General features: G+C 39.3%; 1 protein-coding gene across 9 annotated transcripts in view; it reads left to right on the top strand.

Moving 5' to 3' along the window:
* Positions 1-24,931, top strand: part of FAM184A (family with sequence similarity 184 member A) — a 151,726-nt gene that overhangs the window by 52,726 nt on the left and 74,069 nt on the right. For all 9 annotated transcript variants that reach the window (XR_013176391.1, XR_013176393.1, XR_013176394.1 and 6 more), the window contains exons 2-5: positions 15,202-16,056; positions 16,819-16,954; positions 20,927-21,108; positions 23,422-23,619. Coding sequence is in view for 5 of the 9 variants with exons in the window: in XM_077162771.1 (XP_077018886.1) it covers positions 15,202-16,056; positions 16,819-16,954; positions 20,927-21,108; positions 23,422-23,619 (1,371 nt within the window). In the remaining 4 variants the exon portion in view is untranslated. The remainder of the gene's footprint in view (positions 1-15,201; positions 16,057-16,818; positions 16,955-20,926; positions 21,109-23,421; positions 23,620-24,931) is intronic.

The following is a 24,931-nucleotide window of genomic DNA, read 5'->3' as shown; positions in this document are numbered from 1 at the left end:
ATTTCCTCTAAATTGTTGTATTTATTAGCGTAAAGTTGTTCATAGTATCCTGTTATTACCTCCTTTATTTCTGTGAGGTCAGTAGTTATGTCTCATCTTCCATTTCTGATCTTATTTATTTGCATCCTCTCTCTTCTTCTTTTTGTCAATCTTGCTAAGGGCCCATCAATCTTATTGATTTTCTCATAGAACCAACTTCTGGTCTTATTGATTTTCTCTATTGTTTTCATGTTCTCAATTTCATTTATTTCTGCTCTAATCTTTGTTATTTCTTTCTTTTTGCTTGCTTTGGAGTTAGTTTGCTGTTCTTTCTCCAGTTCTTCCAAGTGGACAGTTAACTCCTGCATTTTTGCCTTTTCTTCTTTTCTGATATAGGCATTTAGGGCAATAAATTTCCCCCTTAGCACTGCCTTTGCTGCGTCCCATAGGTTTTGATATGTTGTGTTTTCATTTTCATTCGCCTCGAGGTATTTACTAATTTCTCTTGCAATTTCTTCTTTGACCCACTTGTTGTGTAAGAGTGTGTTGTTGAGCCTCCACGTATTTGTGAATTTTCTGGCACTCCGCCTATTATTGATTTCCAACTTCATTCCTTTATGATCTGAGAAAGTGTTGTGTATGATTTCAATCTTTTTAAATTTGTTAAGACTTGCTTTGTGGCCCAGCATATGGTTTATCTTTGAGAATGATCCATGAGCACTTGAGAAAAAGGTGTATCCTGCTGTTGTGGGATGTAATGTCCTATAAATGTCTGTTAAGTCTAGCTCATTTATAGTAATATTCAGATTCTCTATTTCTTTATTGATCCTCTGTCTAGATGTTCTGTCCATTGATGAGAGTGGTGAATTGAAGTCTCCAACTATTATGGTATATGTGTCTATTTCCGTTTTCAGTGTTTGCAGTGTATTCCTCACGTATTTTGGGGCATTCTGGTTCGGTGCGTAAATATTTATGATTGTTATGTCTTCTTGTTTAATTGTTCCTTTTATTAGTATATAGTGTCCTTCTTTGTCTCTTTTCACTGTTTTACATTTGAAGTCTAATTTTTTGGATATTAGTATAGCCACTCCTGCTCTTTTCTGGTTGTTATTTGCATGAAATATCTTTTCCCAACCTTTCACTTTCAACCTATGTTTATCTTTGGGTCTAAGATGTGTTTCCTGCAGACAGCATATAGAAGGATCCTGTTTTTTAATCCATTCTGCCAGTCTATGTCTTTTGATTGGGGAATTCAGTCCATTAACATTTAGTTTATTACTGTTTGGATAATATTTTCCTCCACCATTTTGCCTTTTGTATTATGTATATCATATCTGACTTTCCTTCTTTCTACACTCTTCTCCATACCTCTCTCTTCTGTCTTTTCGTATCTGACTCTAGTGCTCCCTTTAGTATTTCTTGCAGAGCTGGTCTCTTGGTCACAAATTCTCTCAGTGACTTTTTATCTGAGAATGTTTTAATTTCTCCCTCATTTTTGAAGGACAATTTTGCTGGATATAGGAGTCTTGGTTGGCAGTTTTTCTCTTTTAGTAATTTAAATATATCATCCCACTGTCTTCTAGCCTCCATGGTTTCTGCTGAGAAATCTACACATAGTCTTATTGGGTTTCCCTTGTATGTGATGGATTGTTTTTCTCTTGCTGCTTTCAAGATCCGCTCTTTCTCTTTGACCTCTGACATTCTAACCAGTAAGTGTCTTGGAGAACGCCTATTTGGGTCTAATCTCTTTGGGGTACACTGCACTTCTTGGATCTGTAATTTTAGGTCTTTCATAAGAGTTGGGAAATTTTCAGTGATAATTTCTTCCATTAGTTTTTCTCCTCCTTTTCCCTTCTCTTCTCCTTCTGGGACACCCACAACACATATATTTGTGCGGTTCATATTGTCCTTGAGTTCCCTGATACCCTGTTCAAATTTTTCCATTCTTTTCCCGATAGTTTCTTTTTCTTTTTGGAATTCAGATGTTCCATCCTCCAAATCACTAATTCTATCTTCTGTCTCTTTAAATCTATCATTGTAGGTATCCATTGTTTTTTCCATCTTTTCTACTTTATCCTTCACTTCCATAAGTTCTGTGATTTGTTTTTTCAGTTTTTCTATTTCTTGTTTTTGTTCAGCCCATGTCTTCTTCATGTCCTCCCTCAATTTATCGATTTCGTTTTTGAAGAGGTTTTCCATTTCTGTTCGTATATTCAGCATTAGTTGTCTCAGCTCCTGTATCTCATTTGAACTATTGGTTTGTTCCTTTGACTGGGCCATAGTTTCAATTTTCTGAGCATGATCCGTTATCTTCTGCTGGCGTCTGGGCATTTAGTCAGATTTCCCTGGGTGATGGACCCAACAGGTTGAAAGATTTTTCTGTGAAATCTCTGGGTTCTGTTTTTCTTATCCTGCCCAGTAGGTGGCACTCGTGGCACACGTTTGTCTGCGGGTCCCACCAGTAAAAGGTGCTGTGTGTCCTTTAACTTTGGAAAACTCTCGCCATGGGGGAGGTTCGCCAGCCGAAGCGGCTTGGAAGAGTGCCAGCCGGCCCAGGGGTCCAAACGCAGGGGGGGTCACTGGCCACCGCAGCCCGTGAGAGCGCCCATCCGAATTTCCTAGTCGGCCCGTGGTGCCAAGCGTGGCGGGAGGGCGCCAGCCGCCTCGGCCCGGGAGAGTGCACCGTTTCCAGCTGGACCAGGGAGTCACGTGTTTGGAAGGACCCCCCCCCGGTCACCGTTCTCCGCGGCCTGGGGATATCCGATCCAATTCTCTCAGTTGGTCCGGGGGGCTGCGCGTGGTGGGGGCGCCAGCCGCTGCGGCTTGAGGGGACCGCCTGCCCAGTTCTGCCAGCTGGCCCAGGAAGGAGGAGGAGAGGGACTCCGGACGCTTGCCGCCCCGCCCCGGGAAGCCCACACCCCTCGGCGATCTCACCGGAGCAGATTCTCCCAGCCAGTCAGCCATTCCAGGATGGGGTATGCTGTCTTTTTGATCTCTGTTGTGGCTCCAGGAGCTGTTCTGTATCGTTTCTACTCCCCTAGTAGCTGTTCTGGAGGAGGAAAGGTGAGGATGGCAAAGCTGTCGAGGACGGTGGCGGAGGAGCCGGTGAAGGCAGAAGAGGGCACGGTGGTGGTTGGAGAGCCACGTTTTGGAGGCTAGAAGTTCAAAAGCATCATCTTGGTCTTGCTAGAGGAGCCTATAGCAATCTGCTACTGGCTGGAGGAAATCCTTATGACTCCTTGGCTTGCCTCTCATCCCAAGGCCTTATCTCCTCATTTAATCTTATGACAATGATGTTGAAAGAATAGAATAATATGGTCTTTTTTAATATTCAAGAAATTTGAAGCTTGGAGAAATTAAGTGATTCTATCTAAGGTCAAAAGCCAGGTAGAGTCAGTTCTACCACTTAAAGTCATGTCTTCTGAGTGTTCAGAGAACATGAGAAATTTTTATATTACATTGGTCTAAGATGTAGTACTGAATCAGAGAGAAGCAATCATTCAGTGGTGTGGTGTGTCGGCTGGGCCAGGTGATGGTACCCAGGTGTCTGGACAAGGCAAGCACTGACCTAACCATTATTACAAGGATATTTCATGGACTTAAATCATCAGTCAGTTGATTGCATCTATGGCTAATTACAGCAACTACGGCCACCTTCCAGAATGAGAGACATTTAATCCAATCAGCTGAAGGCTTTAAAAGAGAGAAGTGACGACTTCAGCAATAAGAAGAGAACTTTCATCTCTACTTCAACCAGCCAGCCTCCCCTGAGGAATTCATTGAAGACCTTCATCAGAGTAGCAGCTTAGAGCCCGCCCTCTGAAATTTGGACTTGTGCATCCCTACTAATTTTATAAGGTCTCGTGCTGTTTACATGTATCTCCTATTGCTTTGATGTCCCTAGAGAGCCCTGACTATTACAAATGGTTACCTTTGTAATTATATAGAAAGTAGAACAGTTGAAGAACACTATATCCAGTTAAGGTCAATTTGAGGGTTCATATATAACCTTTTTATTTAAAATAATATAATTTCTGATTGAGCATGGCGCTACATTTGAGATGCTTCTATTATGAATCAGGCCTCCTATATAAACAAACATGTCAAAGGGACCTGCAGTTGGCATTGAGCTTGGCACCACCTACCCCTGTGTCAGTGTCTTCCAGCATGGAAAAGTGGAGCTCATTGCCAATGATCAGGGGAACCAAAGAACTCTGAGCTATGTTGCTTTTACTGATACAGAACGATTGATTGGTGATGTTATGAAGAATCAAGTTGCAATGAACCTCACCAACATGGTTTTTGATGCCAAAGTCTGATTGAATGTAGATTTGATGATGCTGTTGTTCAGTCTGATATGAAACATTGGCCCTTTGTGGTGGTGAATGATGCGGGCAGGCCTAAGGTCCAAATAGAATACAAGAACAAGACCAAAAGTTTCTATTCAGAGGAGGTATCATCTATGGTTCTGATAAAAATAAAGGAAATTGAAGAGGCCTATCTTGGGAAGACTGTTACCAATGCTGTTGACATCTTGCCAGATTATTTTAATGACTCTCAGCATCAGGCCACCAAAGATGCAAGTACCATTGCCAGCCTCAGTGTACTCAGAATCATCAGTGAGCCAACTGCTGCTGCTGTTGCTTATGACTTAGACAAAAAGGTTGATGCTGAAAGAAATGTGCTGATGTTTGGCTTAGGAAGTGGCACTTTTTGTGTGTCAATTCTCACCATTGAATATGGAGTTTTCGAGGTCAAATCAACATTTGGAGACACACACTTAGGTGGAGAAGACTTTGACAACTGAATGCTTAACCATTTTATTGCAGAGTTCAAGCTCAAGCATAAAAAAGACATCAGTGAGAATAAAAGAACTTTCTGCCTCCTCCATACTGCTTGTGAATGAGCTAAGCATATCCTCTCTTCCAGCACCCAGGTCAGTATTGAGATTGATTCTCTGTATGAAGGAATTGACTTCTGTACCTCCATTATCTGTGTCTGGTTTGAAGAACTGAATGCTGACCTGTTTCGTGGCACTTTGGACCCTATAGAGAAAGCCCTCAACCATGCCAAGCTAGACAAGTCACAGATCTATGATGCTGTCCTGGTACGCCGTTCTACTCGTTTTCCCAAAAACCACAAACTTCTCCAGGACTTCTTCAGTGGAAAAGAACTAAACAAGAGCATCAACCCTGATGAGGCTGTTGCCTTTAGTGGAGCTGTCCAGGCAGCCATTTTATCTGAGACAAATCTGAAAATGCTCAAGATTAGCGGCTCTTGGATGCCAATCCTCTTTCACTTGATGAAATCATGACTGTCCTCATCAAGTGCAATACTATTATTCCCAGCAAACAGACACAGACCTTCACTATCTATTCTGACAACCAGCCCAGTGTGTTCATTCAGATTTATGAAGGTGAGTATGCCATGACCAAGGATAATAATCTGCTTAGCAAGTTTGAACTCACTGGAATACCTCCTTCTCCCCGTGGTGTACCTCAGATTGAAGTCACTTTTGACATTGATGCCAAATGCATCCTCAATGTGTCTGCTGTGGATAAGAGCACAGGAAAAGAGAACAAGATCAGCATCGCTAATAACAAGGGTCATTTGAATAAAGACGACATTGAGTGCATGGACCAGGAAGCCGAGAAGTACAGGGCTGAAGATGGGAAGCAGAGGGACAAGGTATCTTTCAAGAATTCACTTGAATCATATGCATTTAACATGAAGGCAGTGGTTGAAGATGAGAAACTTCAAGGCAAAATCAATGATGAAGACAAACAGAAGATTCTTGACAATGCAATGAAATCATCAACTGACTTGATAAGAATAAGACTGCAGAGAAGGAAGTATTTGAACATCAGCGGAAGGAGCTGGAAAAAGTCTACAACCGCATCATTACCATGCTGTACCAGTGTGTAGGAGGCATGCCAGGAGGAATGCCTAGGGCTTCCCTGCTGGTGGAGTACCTCCTTCTGGTGGTGCTTCTTCTGAGTGTTGATCTTGTAACCTGCCACATTATAGTACTTACTTGTTATCTCTCATAGCATTGCTGTGGAGTTTTCGGGGTTTTTGACATATAATGTCATAACGTCTGCAAATAGTGAGAGTTTTACTTCTTCCTTTTCAATTTTGATGCCTTGTATATCTTTTTCTTGTTTAATTGCTCTGGCTAGAACTTCCAACACAATGTTGAATAACAGTGGTGACAGTGGACATCCTTGTCTTGTTCCTGATCTTAGGGGGAGAGCTTTCAGTTTTTCCCCATTGAGGATGATGTTAGCTGTGGGTATTTCATATATTCCCTTTACCATGTTGAGGAAGTTCACTTCTATTCCTATCCTTTGAAGTCTTTTCAGCAAGAAAGGATGTTGAATTTTGTCAGATGCCTTTTCTGCATCAGTCAAGATGATCATGTGGTTTTTCTGCTTTGATTTGTTAATATGGTGTATTACATTAATTGATTTTCTTATGTTGAGCCATCCTTGCATATCTGGGATGAATCCTACTTGGCCATGGTGTATAATTCTTTTAATGTGCAGCTGGATTCGATTTGCAAGAATTTTGTTGAGAATTTTTGCATCTATATTTATTAGAGAGATTATCTGTATTTTCTTTTCTTGTAGTATCTTTGTCTGGCTTTGGTATGAGGGTAACGTTGGCTTCATAGGATGAGTTAGATAGCCTTCCCTCCTCTACAGTGTTTTTGAAGAGTTTGAGCAGGATTGATACTAATTCTTTCTTGAACATTTGGTAGAATTTACATGTGAAGCCATCTGGTCCTGGACTTTTCTTTTTGGGGAGCTTCTTAATGACTGATTCAGTTTCTTTACTTGTGATTGTTTTGTTGAGGTCATCTATATCTTCTTGAGTCAATGTTGGTTGTTCATGCCTTTCTAGGAAATTGTCCATTTCATCTTCATTGTCTAATTTACTAGCAAAAAGTTGTTCATAGTATCCTCTCATTACTCCTTTATTTCTGCAGTTAGTAGTTATGTCTCCTCTTCCATTTCTGATTTTATTTATTTGCATCCTCTCTCTTCTTTTTGTCAACCTTGCTAAGAGTCCATCAATTTTATTGATTTTCTCATAGAACCAACTTCTGGATTTGTTCATTTTCTCGATTGTTTTTATGTTCTCAGTTACATTTATTTCTGCTCTAATCTCCATTGCTTCTTTCCTTTTGCTTGCTTTGGGTTAGTTTGCTATTCTTTCTCTAGTTCTTCCAAGTGAACAGTTAATTCCTCAGTTTTTTTCTCTTTCTTCTTTTTTGATATAGGCATTTAGGGCAATGAATTTCCCTCTAAGCACTGCCTTTGCTGCATCCCATAAATTTTGATATGTTGTCTTTTCATTTTCATTTGCCTTGGGATATTTACTGATTTCTCTTGTAATTTCTTCCTTGACCGACTGGTTGTTTAAGAATGTATTGTTGATCCTCCATATATTTGTGAATTTTCTGGCCCTCTGCCTGTTATTGCTTTCCAACTTCATTCCTTTATGATCTGAGAAAGTGTTTTGTATGATTTCAATCTTTTAAATTTATCGAGAGTTGCTTTGTGACCCAGCATATGATCTATCCTTGAGAATGACCCATGAGCACTTGAGAAAAAGTGTATCCTGCTGTTGTGCAGTATAATGGTCTATAAATGTCTGTTAAGTATAGCTCATTTATTGTATTATTCAAATTCTGTTTCTTTACTGATCCTCTGTTTAGACGGTCTGTCCATTGATAAGAGTGGGGAATTGAAGTCTCCAAATATTATGGTAGATGTGTCTGTTTCTCTTTTCAGTGCTTTTAGTGTTTGCCTCATGTATTTTGGAGCACTCTGGCTCAGTGCGTAAATATTTATGATTGTTATGTCTTCTTGTTGAATTGTTCCTTTTATTAATATAATGTCCTTCTTTGTCTCTTTTAATTGTTTTACATTTGAAGTCTAATTTGTTGGATATTAGTATAGCTACTCCTGTTCTTTTCTGATTGTTGTTTGCATAAAATATCTTTTTCTAAACTTTCATTTTCAACCTATGTTTGTCTGAGGATCTAAAATGTGTTTCCTGTAGACAGTATATGGATGGGTCCGGTTTTTCAATCTTTTAATAAAATGTCTTTTGATTGGGGAGTTTATCCATTAACATTTAGGGTTATTACTGTACAGGCAGTACTTTCTTCTACCATTTTGCATTTTAGATTTTATATGTCATATCTAATTTTTCCTCTTTTTATGTGTACTGATAGTCTTCATTTCTATACTCTTCTCCATGCCTCTCTCTCCTGTCTTTTTTGTATCTGTCTCTAGTGCCCCCTTTAGTGTTTCTTGCAGAGCTGGTCTCTTGGTCACAAATTCTCTCAGTGACTTTTTTGTTTGAAAATATTTTAATTTCCCCCTCATTTTTTGAAGGACAGTTTTGCTGGATATAAAATTCTTGGTTAACAGGTTTTCTCTTTTAGAATCTTAAATAGATCATCCCACTGTCTTCTCGCCTCCATGGTTTCTGCTGAGAAATCTATGCATAATCTTATTTGGCTTTCCTTGTATGTGGTGGATTGTTTTTCTCTTGCTGTTTTCAAAATTCTTTCTTTCTCTTTGACATCTAACATTCTGATTAGTAAGTCTATTTGGATCTATTCTGTTTGGAGTATGCTGTACTACTTGGATGTGTAATTTTAAGTCTTTCCTAAGAGTTGGGAAATTTTCAGTGATAATTTCCTGCATTAGTCTTTCTCCTCCTTTTCCCTTCTCTTCTCCTTTTGGGGCACCTACAACACATATATTCATGTACTTCATATTGTCATTCAGGTCCCTGAGTCCCTGCTCATGTTTTTCCATTCTTTTCTCTATATTTTCATTTGCTTGTAGAATTCCAGATGTTCTGTCTTCCAGTTCATTAATCCTATCTTCTGCCTCTTGAAATCTAACATTGCAGGTTTCCTTTTCTTTTTGTTCATCCCTTGCCTTCTTTCTGTCCTCCCTCAATTCATTGATTTGTTTGTTGATAAGATTTTCCATGTCTGTTCAAACATCCTGAATTAATTGTTTCAACTCCTCTGTCTCATTTGAATTGTTGGTTTGTTCCTTTGACTGGACCATGTCTTTGGTTTACCTAGTATGATTTGTTATTTTTGCTGATGTCTTGGCATTTAATTTCCTTAATTAGTTTATTCTGGAGATTGTTTTCACTCTTTTACCTAGGATTTTCTTGCTCTATTGCTTTGTTCTCTATCTGTTCTTTGACATTCAGTTCAGCTTATTCTAGACCTCTAGCATAGGTTTTAATGGATCAGAATTTTCCAGTTCTCATTTTCTTGTTTCTTGCCCTGCCTATTTGATGCCTTATTTCTTTTCCTTAAGAGGGTCTACTTAAGTATTATAGACCCCACTTAGGTTTTCCCAGACTAGCCTTGCCTCCTCTCAGGAGGAAAGAGTCACCTACATCAGTTTTCCCTGAGGGTGAGACCCAGCAGGTTGATAGACTTTCTATGAAGCCCGTAGATTCTATCCTGCCCAGTATGTGGTGCTTGTCTACCTGTGGTTTCCTATCAGCATAAGGTGATGTCGTACCTTTAACATCAGCAGACTCTCCCTGCTGGGGGCATGGTGGAGACAGAGGTGAGATTGTAGGCTGGCTTTAATAGCTTCACTTTTCCAGACCCTGGGTTCTGAATTCCTTGAGGAAGGGATTCCACCTGAGCTGGGTCCCACCCTTCTCCTGGGAAAGGCACGGCCTCCAGGAAATTACCTCCCTTTACCTGACCAGCCTCTTTGTCTCTCAGACAAGCTTAATTCCACCCTTGCCTGGGGCAGTGGAGCCTGAGGGGGAAAACAAGTCCTTTTCAGGGCAGGGCCCCCTTTCTTCGGTGTTCTAGTTTGCTAGCTGCCGAAATTCAATATACCAGAAATGGAATGGCTTTTAAAAAGGGGAATTTAAGAAGTTGCTAGTTCACAGTTCTAAGGCCTAGAAAAATGTTCCAATTAAAACATGTCTATAGATCTGTCCAACCTAAGGCATCCAGGGAAAGATACCTTGGTTCAAGAAGGCCGATGAAGTTAGGGTTTCTCTCTCAAGTGGAAGGGTGTATGGTGAACACAGTCAGAGTTTCTTTCTCATCTGGAAAGGCACATTGTGAACATGGTGTCATCTGCTAGCTTCTTCTCCTGGCTTCCAGTTTCATGAAGCTCCCTGGGAGGCATTTTCCTTCTTCATCTCCAAAGGTCGCTGGCTGGTGGACTCTTCTTTTCATGGCTGTGTCGTTCTGCTCTGCCCTCTCTGAATCTCTTTCATTCTCCAAAAAGTTTCCTCTTTTATAGGACTCCAGAAACTAATCAAGACCCACCCAAATGGGTGGAGACATGCTACCAGCTAATCCAGTTTAACAACCAGTCTTGATTAAATCACATCTCCAGGAAGATGATCTGATTACAGTTTCAAACATACAGTGCTGAATAGGGATTAGGAGAAATGGCTGCCTTTACAAAATGGGATTAGGATTAAAACATGGCTTTTCTAGGGTACATACATCATTTCAAACCAGCACACTTAGGTTTGTTAATCAAGAGCTTAAGTTGGTACATTGCTCTGCATATCTCCAGGTCCCATATGCCCCTTCTTTTTTTTTTAGAGTCCAGACCTTTTCAAGTATTGTTGTCCAAAAAACCTCCCCTCCCCCCAAAACGCCATCAGCCCTGTCCCTTCTACGCCAGGACAAAAGCTAGTAAATTTAGCTTTTATTCAAAGTTTACCTGACCTGGGGGCCTATTTTCAGTAGTCAGAATTTGTTAATTAATCCCACAATTGGAGCTTGGTTGAGCTCTGTTAGTAAAGTCTCTCCTTTCCCCTCTGGGAAGCGACCTGTGGGAGAGGGACACCAGCCTCTGAATTTTGGGGGACTCACAGTTCTGGGTGGGATCGCAGCTAGTTCATCTTGTCCAGACTGGTGTACGCTGTATGTCCGGGCACTCATGTGGCCCCAACAGTTGCTCTGTACTGTTCCTGGCTATTTACTAGCTGCTCTGGAGGATGAACTAAATTCCACACTTCACTAAGCTGCCATCATATCCTTGCCTGGTGGTGCTTTTTCTGGACCCACCATTGAAGAGATCGATTAAATCAGTCAGCACATATACCTTAGCATTGTTTCACAGTAAAAGATTGAAAGACCTAAATTTGCAGCACATTCTATGGCAGTTTAGCTGCTATACAAAATTCCTGGGCATTCTTAATACTTGACTATGGAATATGTATGTGTGTAGGTAAGAGACATAACATTGCACTTTATTAGTACTGTATTGTAAGTGGAAAATCAATGACTTAAAACTATTTAAAATTGGCAAAAAAAGTATAGTTTATTAGTGATGTATTTCAAATGTTCATTTATGAGAGCACTACTTGTTATTATGCTTGACATCCTTTTATTTTTCCTTTTTACATTTCTAGAAACTTGTTTTAACTTTTTCTGGGAAATACCAATATATGATCAGTATGACTCTGTATTTCTTTTAACTAAGACTTTCCGAATCACACAATTGATTTTTTCAGTGTGTGAGTTGTAGTGGAAAAACCCCAGGCCTGAAAGTGAAAACTTAGGTTCTGGTTCCAATTCTAATACTTGTTGCCACCACGTGACCTTGGACACATTATTTAACATTTTATGTCTTATTTCAGCATGTAACGATAAAGATGGTGATGACTAACACTTGCTGAATGCTTACCATGTGTCAGGCTGTTCCAAGTGCTTTACATGTATTAACTCAGTTCTCACTATAGTTTTATGTGGCGGGTTTTATTATTATTAAATCTATTTTACAAGTAGGGAACCTGAGGCAAAGAGAGATTAATTAACTTGCCCAACATCATTCACGTAGTTAGAAAGTGAAAGTAGCAAGATTTGAAGCAAAGATTTGAATTTATGGTACTTAGTAATGTCTAACACATTCAGTAAGTGACAGTGCTATCAATGCCATCATCACCATAGGATAATGAAATGAGACATAAAGTGATGCTTATGATTCTGAACTATGTACATTATTTTTTTTACATACTTCATAACTTTATTCTGTCTTACCGCTGCACAACATTCCATCATATGTATATACCACAGCTTTGTGCATTATTTTTTGTAGAGAATAAACAAATCTAGTGCAAATGAAATGTTTCTCTTCTTTTTTTCTATCAATTTTGGCTGATGAAGTGGCTTCCTTTGTATTGATTAGAATAGGAGTCCTTTATATGGGCTTTTCTGCCACTATTCAGTTCTGCCATTGTAGGAGGAAAGTAACCGTAGGCAATATGTAAATGATTGAGTATACCTCTGCTCTAATAAAATTTTATTTACAAAGACAAGCAACAGCCAGCTTTGGCCCACAGGCTATAATTTGCTGACCTCTACATTACAATATAAAGTTGGAAGAGAGCCTCCTCACTGTAATATTTCCCTATTATTTGTGAGATGTATTGTTTGCTTTGCTTAACTCCTTTCTAAATTAATGCTTTAATTGCTACTTCTTTTACTCATGATTTTGTTTGCTACTATGCGTTTATATCTTCAGCTTCTTTTTTGAGCTCTCTAATATTCTCACATTCCTCCATATATTTCCAGCCTTGTTATCAAGTCTGTCCCCAGATTTAGTTCACAAAGCATTTTCTGAGTTTCAGGAGTGAGTGAGTGAGTGGTAATGAATGAGAGATAGTGGATGTAAAGAAAAGATAGATTCCCATGGATTTGAATTGTCTTGGAAGGCTTCATAAAGGAGGCAGGACCTGAGCTGACTCTTCAAAGACTGAAGGGAAATGAAATGTTAGAAAAAAGAGAAGAGTATTTGAATAAATTGTTAACAAGGGTAACTCGAATTACTTTCCTCCCCCATTTCATCCCCAAACATAGGGCATCCCACTGTGGAGTGGTCATTTTTAAGATAATTTCCTGGAGCCAAGTGCTAAAGGTTCTGCTCTTGGTACTCCATCCCTCTGAATTCTCCCTTCTTCTGTGTTGTAATATAAAGCAGGGGAGGGTGCTGATCTGCTCTGGGAAGGCCTGAGGCCTGTGGCCTAGACCAGCTGTGCTCTGGGTGCTGTGGCTCTGTCTGGTTGGCTTGTTTTTCCTTATTGCCCATTTCAGTCTTGTCCCATCCTCAACAAATTAGGCAGGTATGGCACTGGGGGAATGGAAAAGGAAGCCTCTCCTTTCTTGGGTTATAGGCTACCTTTAAGCTTGCTCTTATCCTAGATAAAAGAAGTCTTATGGGGTCTATGTTAGCTTATTAGGGACATAAACTGGGCATTAGGGTAAAAAGAGAGAGGGAGAGAGAAAAACGGAATAAGGAGACTGTGAATAAGTATTTATTTCCCTTCTGTGCATATATTTTTCTTGAGGACCTTGGAAGTAGAAGGGGTGGATGCAGCAAGACAGATAGTTTCCTGCCATCTCTAAATTCTATTTACTTTTTTTTTTCTAGAAAGAGAAAGAAAGAGACAAAGGGGTCTATTTACTTTTGATATGATTGCATCTCACAAAAGTAGAGCAGAATGAGAATGTAGACAGGGGCTGATGGGGGTAAACCTCTGTGTAGAGAGAGTTAAGCCTTTGTAATGGGCTGGCCTCCAGGCATGTGGTCCTCCTGCAGTGGTCCTCCAGGCATGTGATCCTCCCGCAGTGGTCCTCCAGGCATGTGGTCCTCCAGGCATGTGGTCCTCCAGGCATGTGGTCCTCCCGTGGTGGTCCTCCAGGCATGTGGTCCTCCCGTGGTGGTCCTCCAGGCATGTGGTCCTCCTGCAGTGGTCCTCCAGGCATGTGGTCCTCCTGCGGTGGTCCTCCAGGCATGTGGTCCTCCCGTGGTGGTCCTCCTGCGGTGGTCCTCCTGCGGTGGTCCTCCTGCGGTGGGCCTCCCGTGGTGGGCCTCCCGTGGTGGGCCTCCTGCGGTGGTCCTCCTGCGGTACAGCTGCAGGCCTACAGGGTGACAGCCTGGGCTTAGCAAGTTGGATCTGGAATTACTAGAGATATTTGGAGAGCCAGGTTTTCTTCCTCGATTACCTTAGGCTGTATGAACAAATTCTTTACAAAAAATTTCAACAGTTTTGCGTCTTTATCTCAGTTTCTGGAGTCTGGTGCTAGAATTCATTTTTAAAGCCAGAATAGGAGCCCATTAAAATGAGCAACACTACAGAACGTTGATTTTTAGCTTTTGGATTGTTGAACTGTGGAGTGTCAACTGTCCTAGAATTGCTTCCTTTTTACTCCAGGAGAAAGAAAACATGCACACCTCCAGGCCTTAAATAGCAGTCATGAATACTATACTCTTTGACCGCTGTGGTCAAGAGCATCAAGAAACATGTAAGAGTGAGCGCTTTATTATACAGGGAGTCTTTTGTCATTTGGAGTTAGAGTTGGGGAATTTCAATGGAATTGTTAAAACTCAAGGGCTAAGATAAAATAAAAACTTGTGCCCAAAACACTGGCTGTAGGAATTGGGCTTGCTTAGAGACAGAGCACAAATTAGGCAGTGAGTTTAAAACGACAGCATATGATACATAAGCAGAAAAGGGCTAATTGAATTTTATAAAATGACCACTAGAAACTTGGGAGAGAAGAGGTGCAGCTTTAAAAACAGACCATATGGGAATTAGTAAAGGAAATTTCTAAATTTAAAATACATGGGACGGAGTGCACAGGTTGTTCGGTGGTAGAATGCTTGCCTTCCACGTGGGAGACCCGGGTTCGAGTCCCCAGAATCCCCCCAGATTCATCACCCCACCACCACTCCCCTTCCACCCCAAAAATACATAGGTCATTAAACAGACAAAGAGGGCTTTGCGAAGACTTAAGGCCTAGAGTTTCCACCCGTAAGAGTATCTCCTCTCTCTAGGACACTAACATAAGGCTTATTAAAAGCTTTTTCTCCCAATCCCCAGGACAGCCCCAGTAAGCTAGACAGGATCCCAGGGAGAACTCTCAGGCTAGTGACCTCCTTTGTCCTGACTCCTCATTGTTTTGTTTGAAGTGTAACGTTCTTAATTTTGAATGCGTTAAAGTCATGGTTTAAAAACTTCACATGCTAGTCTTCTTAACGTTTGCTAAGCAGATCAGTGTACGAGTACAAAAACAGTTGCATAAACTTATTGGAACCAATATTATGTATATAGAAAAATATCAGTACAAATGAAAGAATTGTTAGAAAGACAATGATTTCCTCAATTCTTCCTCTTCCTTCTTTAAAAATATAGGTAATATATGCTTTGAACACGAAAAATGATGAGCATGAATCTGCAATTCAAGCCTTCAAAGATGCTCATGAAGAAGAAATCCAACAAATTCTTGCTGAAACAAGAGAAAAAATATTGCAATACAAAAGCAAGGTAACAGAGGAGTTAGACCTTAAGAGAAAAATTCAAGTTTTAGAAGCATCATTGGAAGATCACATAAAAATGAAGCAGCAGGCTTTGACAGAATTTGAGGCTTACAAGCACAGAGTTGAAGACATGCAGCTTTGTGCAGAAGCCCAGCACGTCCAGCGCATAGTCACCATGTCTAGAGAGGTTGAAGAAATTAGACGGAAATTTGAGGAAAAGTTACGGAGCTTTGGACAACTCCAAGTACAGTTTGAAAAAGACAAACGATTGGCTCTGGAAGATTTGCGAACTGCCCACAGACGGGAGGTCCAAGAGCTGCTGAAGTCCCAGCAGGATCATAGCGCCTCGGTAAGTAAAGGACAGGAGAAGGCAGAGGAGCTGCACAGACTGGAGGTGGAGGCCTTGAACAAAACACTTGAGGAGCTAAGACTTGAACGGAAAAAGCTAATTGAGGATTATGAAGGCAAGTTGAATAAAGCTCAGTCCTTTTATGAACATGAGCTTGATAATTTGAAGAGGTCACAGCTTTTTACAGCAGAAAGCTTGCAGGCTAGCAAAGAAAAGGAATCTGATCTTAGAAAAGAATTTCAAGGGCAAGAAGCAATTTTACGGAAAACCATAGGAAAATTAAAGACAGAGTTACAGATGGTACAGGATGAAGCTGGAAGTCTTCGTGACAAATGCCAAAAGCTGCAGGTAGCTCTTGCTACAGCTGAGAACAGTATTCAGGTAAGTAAAGAATATAACATGTAACACATGGGTTCCCTGTCCCACCCACCCCCCCATACACACAGTTTCCTCCTTTAAATGGATTCATTCTGTAAACTGGAGAGCAGTCTGACTGGCTTAGGTTCAGCTTCTTTCCATTCAGACCACTTTAAACTTTTTAATTTTTCCATTTTTCTTTTTCCTACTTTTCCTTTTTGTGAGAAAATCATTGAAAGATACAGTTTTTCCTATCCTGTAGGTATTATTTCATACCAGAATTTTAAATATTAAAGGCCCAGAAAAGTTAAGTTTAAAACTTTGCTGATTGTTTATGAAGGGATTTTATTTAAATAGTGTAGTCATTTTTACCATAAGTGATTTGAGATAGTTAAAATGTTGAGCTTAGGAAAACTGTGTGACCTTTCACTTCTTTAATAATGATCTGCTCACCAATTGATGTTAAGACGCTGAATAAGAAATTAAGATTGTCTTACAAACCTGAATTATATAGAGGTATGGCAGGAGTCTGAAAAAGAGCCAAAATGTCTTTTATAAGTTATGTTTTACTGGTGTAGAAAATTCATAGCTACGTTTGAAATATTTTTCCAGCATTAGAATGGATTAAAAAAGGTAGAATAGCCTCTCATGGTTGTGTAGTATGATTTATGAAATTATAAGTAACACCAATACTTATAGATTTAAAAATAAAGTTAAACATTGACTTCGCCAACATGACAATTCGTGATTATTTAGCTTAGCATCATTCTATTTGATTTTTCTTAGGCTCTTCAAAAGCAACTTGATGATACCAAGGAGGAAGAAATGGCCTTATTAAGCAAACACAAGGAGGTGGAAAGTGAGCTAGCCGCTGCCAGAGAACGCTTACAGCAGCAAGCCTCAGATCTGGTCCTCAAAGCCAGTATGTCTGACCAGAGTTCTTGGCATAGTCTCCACTAAAACCAATATTTAAATGTTAATTCAAGACAAAGTTCTTTTCTTATCGTATTTTAAATATACAAAGAATATGTATAATTTTTGTATATGTAAAAAAAGAAAAGTGGAATGGTACTTTCAGATATGATGTGATGTGAAAATGGACTAAGTAGTCCCAGGGTAAATATTTCCATTTTATACAGCGGGGAAATTATTTAGATTCTTTGTTAAGTGATTCTGATATCTTATTAATTAATTTGTCTTAAGCAAATGATAATTTATTTGTAGAAATATATTGTAAATGAAAAATTTTTAAAAAGTCACTGAAAGAAGCACTTTTTCTAAGAAGCTTTGTCCTTTTGAAAGCACAGATTCTGAAGTATTTAACTGGTAGAGCTATATGTAAATTGCAGTGCCTCATTTCGTTGGGTTTACTAGTAAGGACATTTCTGTATCCTAAAACTGAGTTGCTCATCCTGACCTGACTGATGTGCTCTTTATATAGTCTTTATTCAGGAAAATGGGTGGCATGTCAGTTCTTAAGTCCCATTTTGTCTGAGATTTTAGGTTGCCAGGTGAAGCTCTTTGAGCTGGTTACTTGTGGATGTCATTTGATTTGGATGGATTCATCAGTGAGTCCCAGATTTCCTTTTTACTGGCATAGTAGTGCTCCAACTTTAATTGCTGGGCTCTACCCCCAGAGTTTCTGATTCAGTAGATCTGAAGTGGGCTGAAAATTTGCATTTCCAACTACAGTTCCCAGTAAGTGATGCTGTTGCTGCTTCAGGGCCCACACTTGAGAACCACTGCCCTATGAGACTTTCTCATGCTTTCTGTGAGACTTCTTTCTCATACATTATTTTTTAATTTTTAAAATTCTTTATTTTTAAACACTTTTTATTGTGTAATATAAACTATTTATTAAAAAGCGATACATCTTTTAATACATTATTAAAAAGCAATACAAGGGGTATGGTATGTATAATCTTTTTTTTTCCTGTTATCGTTTTATTTCTTTTTCTAAATCGATGCAAATGTTCTAAGAAATGATGAATATGCAACTATGTGATGATATTAAGAATTACTGATTATATATGTAGAATGGAATGATATGTTAATGTTTTTGTTTGTTAATTTTTTTAATTAATAAAAAAGAAAAAAAGAAAAAAGATGTCTAAAATGTGAACTAAATAAATGCATTATTATCATTTGGGGAGTTTGTTTACAAATAAGATTAAAGACCTTCCTTCAGACCTACTTAATTAGAATTTCTAGAAGTGGGTTTCAGATATCTACACATACAACAAACTCTCCAGGTGATATTTACGCACACTAATATTTGAATCACTGGCACAGAAAATAATCTACAACACTATAAGAAGTGGCTTTTCTGATCTTACCGAAACAGAAGCCAATACTAGGGACCCTCAGGGAATCTCCATGCCTAGATCTCAACCTAAATTTATGTGACAAGAGTGGGCTTACCCCCACCACTGGTAGTGTACTGGTACATCTATGCACCAAAGTCAAGGCAAATGCCAAAGCTCCAGTGAGAGGGAGAGAGTTCTCCCCTCATCTTCAGCCTAAGGTTCGTTCAAGTCCTTATTTCCCATCCCAGGATCTGCTTCTTTCAGGACAAGCAATGGGGGGGGGGGGGGTAATTCTCACTGTCGTCATGGACACCCTCCTCCCCACCCCCAGCACTAAAAAAAAAAAAAAGCAATACATCTCAAAGTACATTGTAACAAGTAGTTATAGAACAGACTTCAGAGTTTAGTATGGTTTACAGTTCCACAATTTCAGATTTTTCCTTCCAGCTGCTCCAAGACACTGAAGACTAAAATAAATATTGATACAGCGATTCAGCAGCCATAAGCATTTGTTAAATCCTATCTTCTCTTCCACTTTCTCCTTTGATCCTTCTCCCAAACTTTAGGTTTATTTGGGCTGTGCCAGTTCTGACTTTTTCATGTTGGACAGGGGTGTTGACAGTGTGGATGGCGGATGGAACTAGTTGATGTTCTTGGAGAGACTGGCCCCTCTGAGTTTTAGGGCTTATCTGGTCTAGGAACCATCTGGAGGTTGTAGTTTTCTGGAAAGTAATCTTAGTGTGTGGAACTTTTGTAGAATCTCAGATAGAGCCCTACGTGTTATTTAGGGTTAACAGGAATGGTGTTGGTTGGGGTTTGGCAAACCCTGGTGTTCTAGTTTGCTGGCTGCTGGAATGTGATATACCAGAAACAGAATGGCTTTTAAAAAGGGGAATTTAATGAGTTGCTAGTTTACAGTTCTAAGGCCGAGAAAATGTCCCAGTTAAAGCAAGTCTATAGAAATGTCCAATCTAAGGCATCCAGGGAAAGATATCTCGGTTCAAGAAGGCTGATGAAGTTCAGGGTTTCTCTCTCAAGTGAGAAGGCAGATGGTGAATACAGTCAGAGTTCCTCTCTCATCTGGAAGGGCGCATGGCAAATATGGCATCATCTGCTAGCTTCTCCTGGCTTCCTGTTTCATGAATTTCCTTGGGATGCATTTTCCTTCTTCATCTCGGAAGGTTGCTGGTTGGTAGACTCTCTGTTTCATGGTGCTGCAGCATTCTCTGCTCTCTCTGAATCTCTTTTTTATTCTCCAAAATGTTTCCTCTTTTACAGGACTCTAGAAACTTATCAAGACCCACCCAAATGGTTGGAGATATGCCATCACCTAATCTGGCTTAACAACCACCCTTGATTAAATCACATTTTCAGGGAGATAATCTGATTACAGTTTCAAACATACAGTATTGAATAGGGATTATTCTGCCTTTATAAAATGGGATTTAGATTAAAACATGGCTTTTCTAGGGGACATACATCCTTTCAAACCAGCACACCTGGTTATTAGCAATATCTAGCTGGAGCTTGCTTAAGAGTAGCCTCTTGACTCTATTTGAACTCTCTTAGCCACTGATACCTTATTTTACTACATTTCTTTCCCTCCTTTTGGTCAGAAAGATATTGATCCCACAGTGCCAGACCAGGCTTATCCCTGGGAGCTATGGCCTATGTTGCCAGTGAGACTTTCACCCCTGTATGTCATGTCCCACATAGGGGGTAGGATAATAGTTTTCATTTCAGAGTTGGGCTTAGAGAGAAAGAGAGAGAGGCCATATTTGAGCAACCAAAGAGGTCCTCTGGAAGTAACTCATAGGCATAACTATAGGTAGACTTAGTTTCTCTGCTGCATAAATAAGCTTCATAAGAGTATAAGGGCTTGACCTATTGGCTTGGGAGTCCCTAATGTTTCAGACAGTATCCAGGATTTCCCCTTCTCATACTTACTTTTCATCTCCCTCTCTCTCCTCATTCTCTCCCATATATATTTTTTCTTTTTCTTTTGTCATTTATTTAATTTTTTTATAATCTTGCTGTTTTTATCTCTTACTTGACCCTAGATTTTTACCAGGTTTCTTCTTTAAAACAAGGTCAGTTTTGACCAAACTGCTGTCAGCCATCTTTACTCTGCATATATCTTCCTTTTTATGTTAGAATTTGAAAAAAGAAGAAATTCAGAAAGAACAGATTATGCATTTTGGCTACAGACTTACTAGTCAGTGCATACTTTCTTACCTTATTTTACTCCCAGGAGACTTTTATACACAGTCCTCAAGAGTTGCTACTACTTCAACATTGGTATAGCTTGCATCTTTAAAAAAGAAAAAAGGAGTGGTATCTTCTAATGTGATGTGTATGAAAATGGATTTTCTAATTTGAGTCATTCTACTTGGGTAAGAAGTATTCCCAAGGTAAATGTTTCCATTTTATACAGTAAAGAAACTAAAGTTCTATTTGTACATGGAAACTATTTGGCTTAGGTATTAAGTATAACTGTGTCATTAAATATAAACTGTTCCATACCATAGTGTATCAAAGTTTTCAATTGAAGGGATTTTCCATCTTTCTTTTCTTTTTTTTTTTGGTAGGTCATATTGGAATGCTTCAAGCAACTCAAATGACCCAAGAGGTTACAATTAAAGATCTAGAATCTGAAAAATCAAAGGCCAATGAGAGGTTATCTCAGCTTGAAGAAGAAAGAGCTTTTTTGAAAAGCAAAACTCAGAGTCTGGATGAAGAGCAGAAGCAGCAGATTCTGGAGCTGGAGAAGGTAAGAAGGGGTAGAAGGTCTCCTGTTCCCGCAGCTCTTCACAGGAGAGGGAGGAGATGCTCAGTGTTCTGTTTATCAGATTTGAAGTATTTGGGGTGTCTGCTCCCACTCCATAGTAACACTGAATTTCTTATTCTATTAGTTGTTTTATTCTGAGGAAAAAGTGTAAAGTAGAACTATCTTATATTGTATATATGTTCAGAATTTATAGATAACAATCTCTAATATAAAAGCATAAGATATTTCAACCTATATTTTAAGCTGGAAAGAGAATAAACTCTTGTTTTACTGGAGTGTACAGTCATAGTTAATCACACACGTGTTCCTATAAATCAAATATATTATTGCATATGCACCTAGGAAATGTTTATAAAAAAACGAAAAAGATGACAAGTATCAAGCTCTGAAAATTCATATACCAATGTATTGACTTTCTAGACTAAACAAATAAGAGGTATCATTGTAGAATAATTTCTCAATATTCTGATTTTTCAGATACTCATAATACAGTGTATTTTGGGATGATACCCTTTCTCCTTCCCTCAACAACTAAGTATATCGAACGATGTCTCTTCTCCTTGCCTTTTGCTCAGCTCCCATTCATTCCTTAATCCGGAGCAGTCTGTTTTTTCTTACCACTACTCTATAGAATCTGCTTTGGCCTTAGCCACCAGTGACATGCTAGTTGTTGGACCTATGGATCTTCATTTATTGTAGTACTTGCTACTTTAGGATTCTGGAATGTCTCTCTTCCCTTAACTCCCAGTATTTCACACTATCTTGGTTTCTACTCTTACCTTTTTGGCCTTGCAGTCTTGTTTGTGAGCCTCTCTCCATCTGTTCTCCGAACATTGGTATTACCCAGGGTTTCCATCTCATTCTGCACTCTCGTCTATTGCAGTAAAATCACTTATCACTTATTCAGTGATAGCTCCCAAGTCTGTAGGTCCCAACCAGATCTTCTCACTGAACTTTTCTGTATTTTCAACTTCCTACTAGATATCTCTGTTTATGTTTTTCACAAACATCTCAAACTGGCATGCCCAAAACTTTCTCTCTTCAGCACTGTATTTCCTTTACTCTTTATTTTCACCAGTAGCACCACAGTCTAACTAGTTGTTAAGTTAGAAGGTGAGGAGTCATTCCTGATTACTGTTTCCTCAACCCTTACCTGGTAGCAAGCACTATCAGTTCTACTCCTGTAGTATATTTTTATTTCATCCTCTCCTCTTCATCCCCTTTTGCAGATCTGAGGTTTTGACCCTACTTTCTTACCCACATTGCAGCCATAACCTCCTAACTGCTTTTCCTTCCTTCTGTCAGCATGCTAGCCTACAATCAAGATGATTATTTTTGAAATATGCCACTTACATTCCAGTGATTTCTCATTCCCTTCAGAATCAAGTCAAAAAGCCCTCAGCAAGACAGAGGGGGCCTCTTCTCATCTTTCCACTCCTGCCTACTTCTAAGCCTCACCTCTCACCTCTCCCAGCTGTGTAACCACGTTCTACCTAACTGCTTAGCTGGCACCCACTTCCTATCATCTAGTTTCCTAAACTTCTCTTTCAAAATGCTGGAAGGCAGTAGACATGGTTATGAAAGCAGGCTTTGGATACCAGAACTAGGTTTGAAATTTTCTTGTTCGTATTTACTAACACTTTCTTTACAAACGAAGAGCAGCAGCGTTGTGGAATAGTTGTGAGAATATAATGAGAAGATGCACCATCATCAGCTCAGATGTCTTCTCTTTTGGGAAGCTTTCCCTGATATACATCACGTACACATGCCCAAGTACCCCCTACACACCCTTTTCTCACTTTTCAGCCAGGTTAGGCTCTCATGTGTGCTCTCACAACACATGATATCCCACGCCACTTTCATAAAACTTATAAAACCATATTGCTACAGTCTTTTTGACTTACATTTTTTTCATCACTAGACCGTGAATGCTTAAAAGTCACATAATTGGCATTCGATGAAGTATTGAATAATAACACATGTGGGTATATTAATGACTCATTTTACTTACTCTGCATACAGGAACCCTTTCTCTCTTAAGCTTGCAGATGTGCTAACTCAAATCTACTTATGACCCAATAATCTATTTTTTCTCTTGCTTTTAAAGTGTTAACTTTGCTTGTGCCGCCTTTTCAGGTTCTGATAACACCAATGTTATATTGTTACATTCTACAGTCTAGATCCCATAGCTCTCAGTTCATTCAGGCCTGCATATTTACTGGGTACTCAAAATACTAATAGCAACCATGAAAAAAGCAGGTTCCAGTTAGTGATCTTTATTTGTTTTGATTTTAGAAAGTAAATGAAGCCAAGAAAATGCAACAAGAATATTATGAAATGGAGCTAAAAACCCTGCAAAACAGATTGGAAGAGGAGGTGGCTCAGTTAAATGAGGCCCATTCTAAGACTTTGGAAGAATTAGCTTGGAAGCATCATATGGCAATTGAGACGGTCCACAGTAATGTAATTAGGGATAAGAAAAAACTGCACATGGTGAGTGAAAAATCAGTTTAGCTTTGCATTGTAAATTGGTGGGAGTTTGGGAATGATCCAGTGTGCCCATATTGTGGAGTAATGGTTTGCCTACGTGTGGTGGCTGCAGTCTTATAATCATTTTTTAAATCATGATTCAAAGATAAACATACAAGGAAGTTCTTGTTGTAAAGCGTAGTTTATTGAATTAATAAGAGGCATTTCTGCTTTGTATAAGTCATAATAAAAACACTCCCTCTGATCACTAGATGTCTCTTTGGAGGCAACAGTAGGTATGCTTGCTCTTCAGGGAGCCTAAACCAACTGAAGCACTTTTTCCTGTAGATAGTTCCTTTGTTTGGGAAAATGATTTCTGGTTTTTCAGTTAATTACTTCCCTTAAGTAATGAGCTTGCTAATAATAATGCATGACAAGGCAGTTGCTCAGAAGAAAAAGCAGTGTCTGATAGTTCCAGACCTTCACTGAATCTTTGCTTCCTGTCCGTGATCCACCTCGGGCCCCCAAAGCTGCGCTTTAGGCTTCTCATGGAACAGACGTTACTGCATTAGACAGATGCTGTCATGCTACCGTGGGGCTGAGTTAGATAAGGGGTGATTACCCAGACATGCCCTCACACATAATGATAACCAGATGTTAGTTTTTAGTAGTTCTTACAGTGTGCCAGGCACTGAAATAATATTTATACGTATTTTCTCATTTAATCCTCATAATGGTGCTATTGGCTTGCTTGTTACACCCATTTCACTGAGGAGGAGGTGGAGTCACAGAGAGGTTGACTTGCTCAAGCACATGTAGCTAAGTAAGAGTCAGTCAGGCCTGGGACTCTGGTCTCAGACCCCAAACCCCAGGGCGTTTAACCACCACCACCCCATGGAGGCAGATGTTAACAATGGTTGTTACATGTTTTGTATAATAGCACGTTACAGTTTTAAAGAGGTTTCTTATATATTCCTTGATTCTGAGAAATTAAGAGACTAGTTTCATTTTTTATTGTATAGATGATGAATAAATAGGTTTAGGAAATCTAAATAATTTAGTCAGAGCTACAAACTTAGTAAAAAAGAGGTAGGGTATAAGTTGAAATCTTCTGCCTCGATGTCCATTCATTCATGAAACAACTAGCTGGAAAAAAATAAAGAGCTAAGCAATTAAAAATTTCAAATAAATCTTCCTGTTAGGATGTTTCTTTCTAAACTTGCAATTATATAACCAGAGACAAAATTTAATATTATATTATTTCTCAGGATTTTAGTTGCAGTTTTCTCTGTGCCAGCTCACTATTCCAGGACCAATTTGTACAGCTTATTGTATG

This window comes from Tamandua tetradactyla, chromosome 5 (assembly GCF_023851605.1).
Source record: "Tamandua tetradactyla isolate mTamTet1 chromosome 5, mTamTet1.pri, whole genome shotgun sequence".
Classification (NCBI taxonomy): Eukaryota; Metazoa; Chordata; class Mammalia; order Pilosa; family Myrmecophagidae; genus Tamandua; species Tamandua tetradactyla.
Note: the sequence above shows the minus strand (reverse complement) of the source record. Positions and strands in the feature narration are given on the sequence as shown.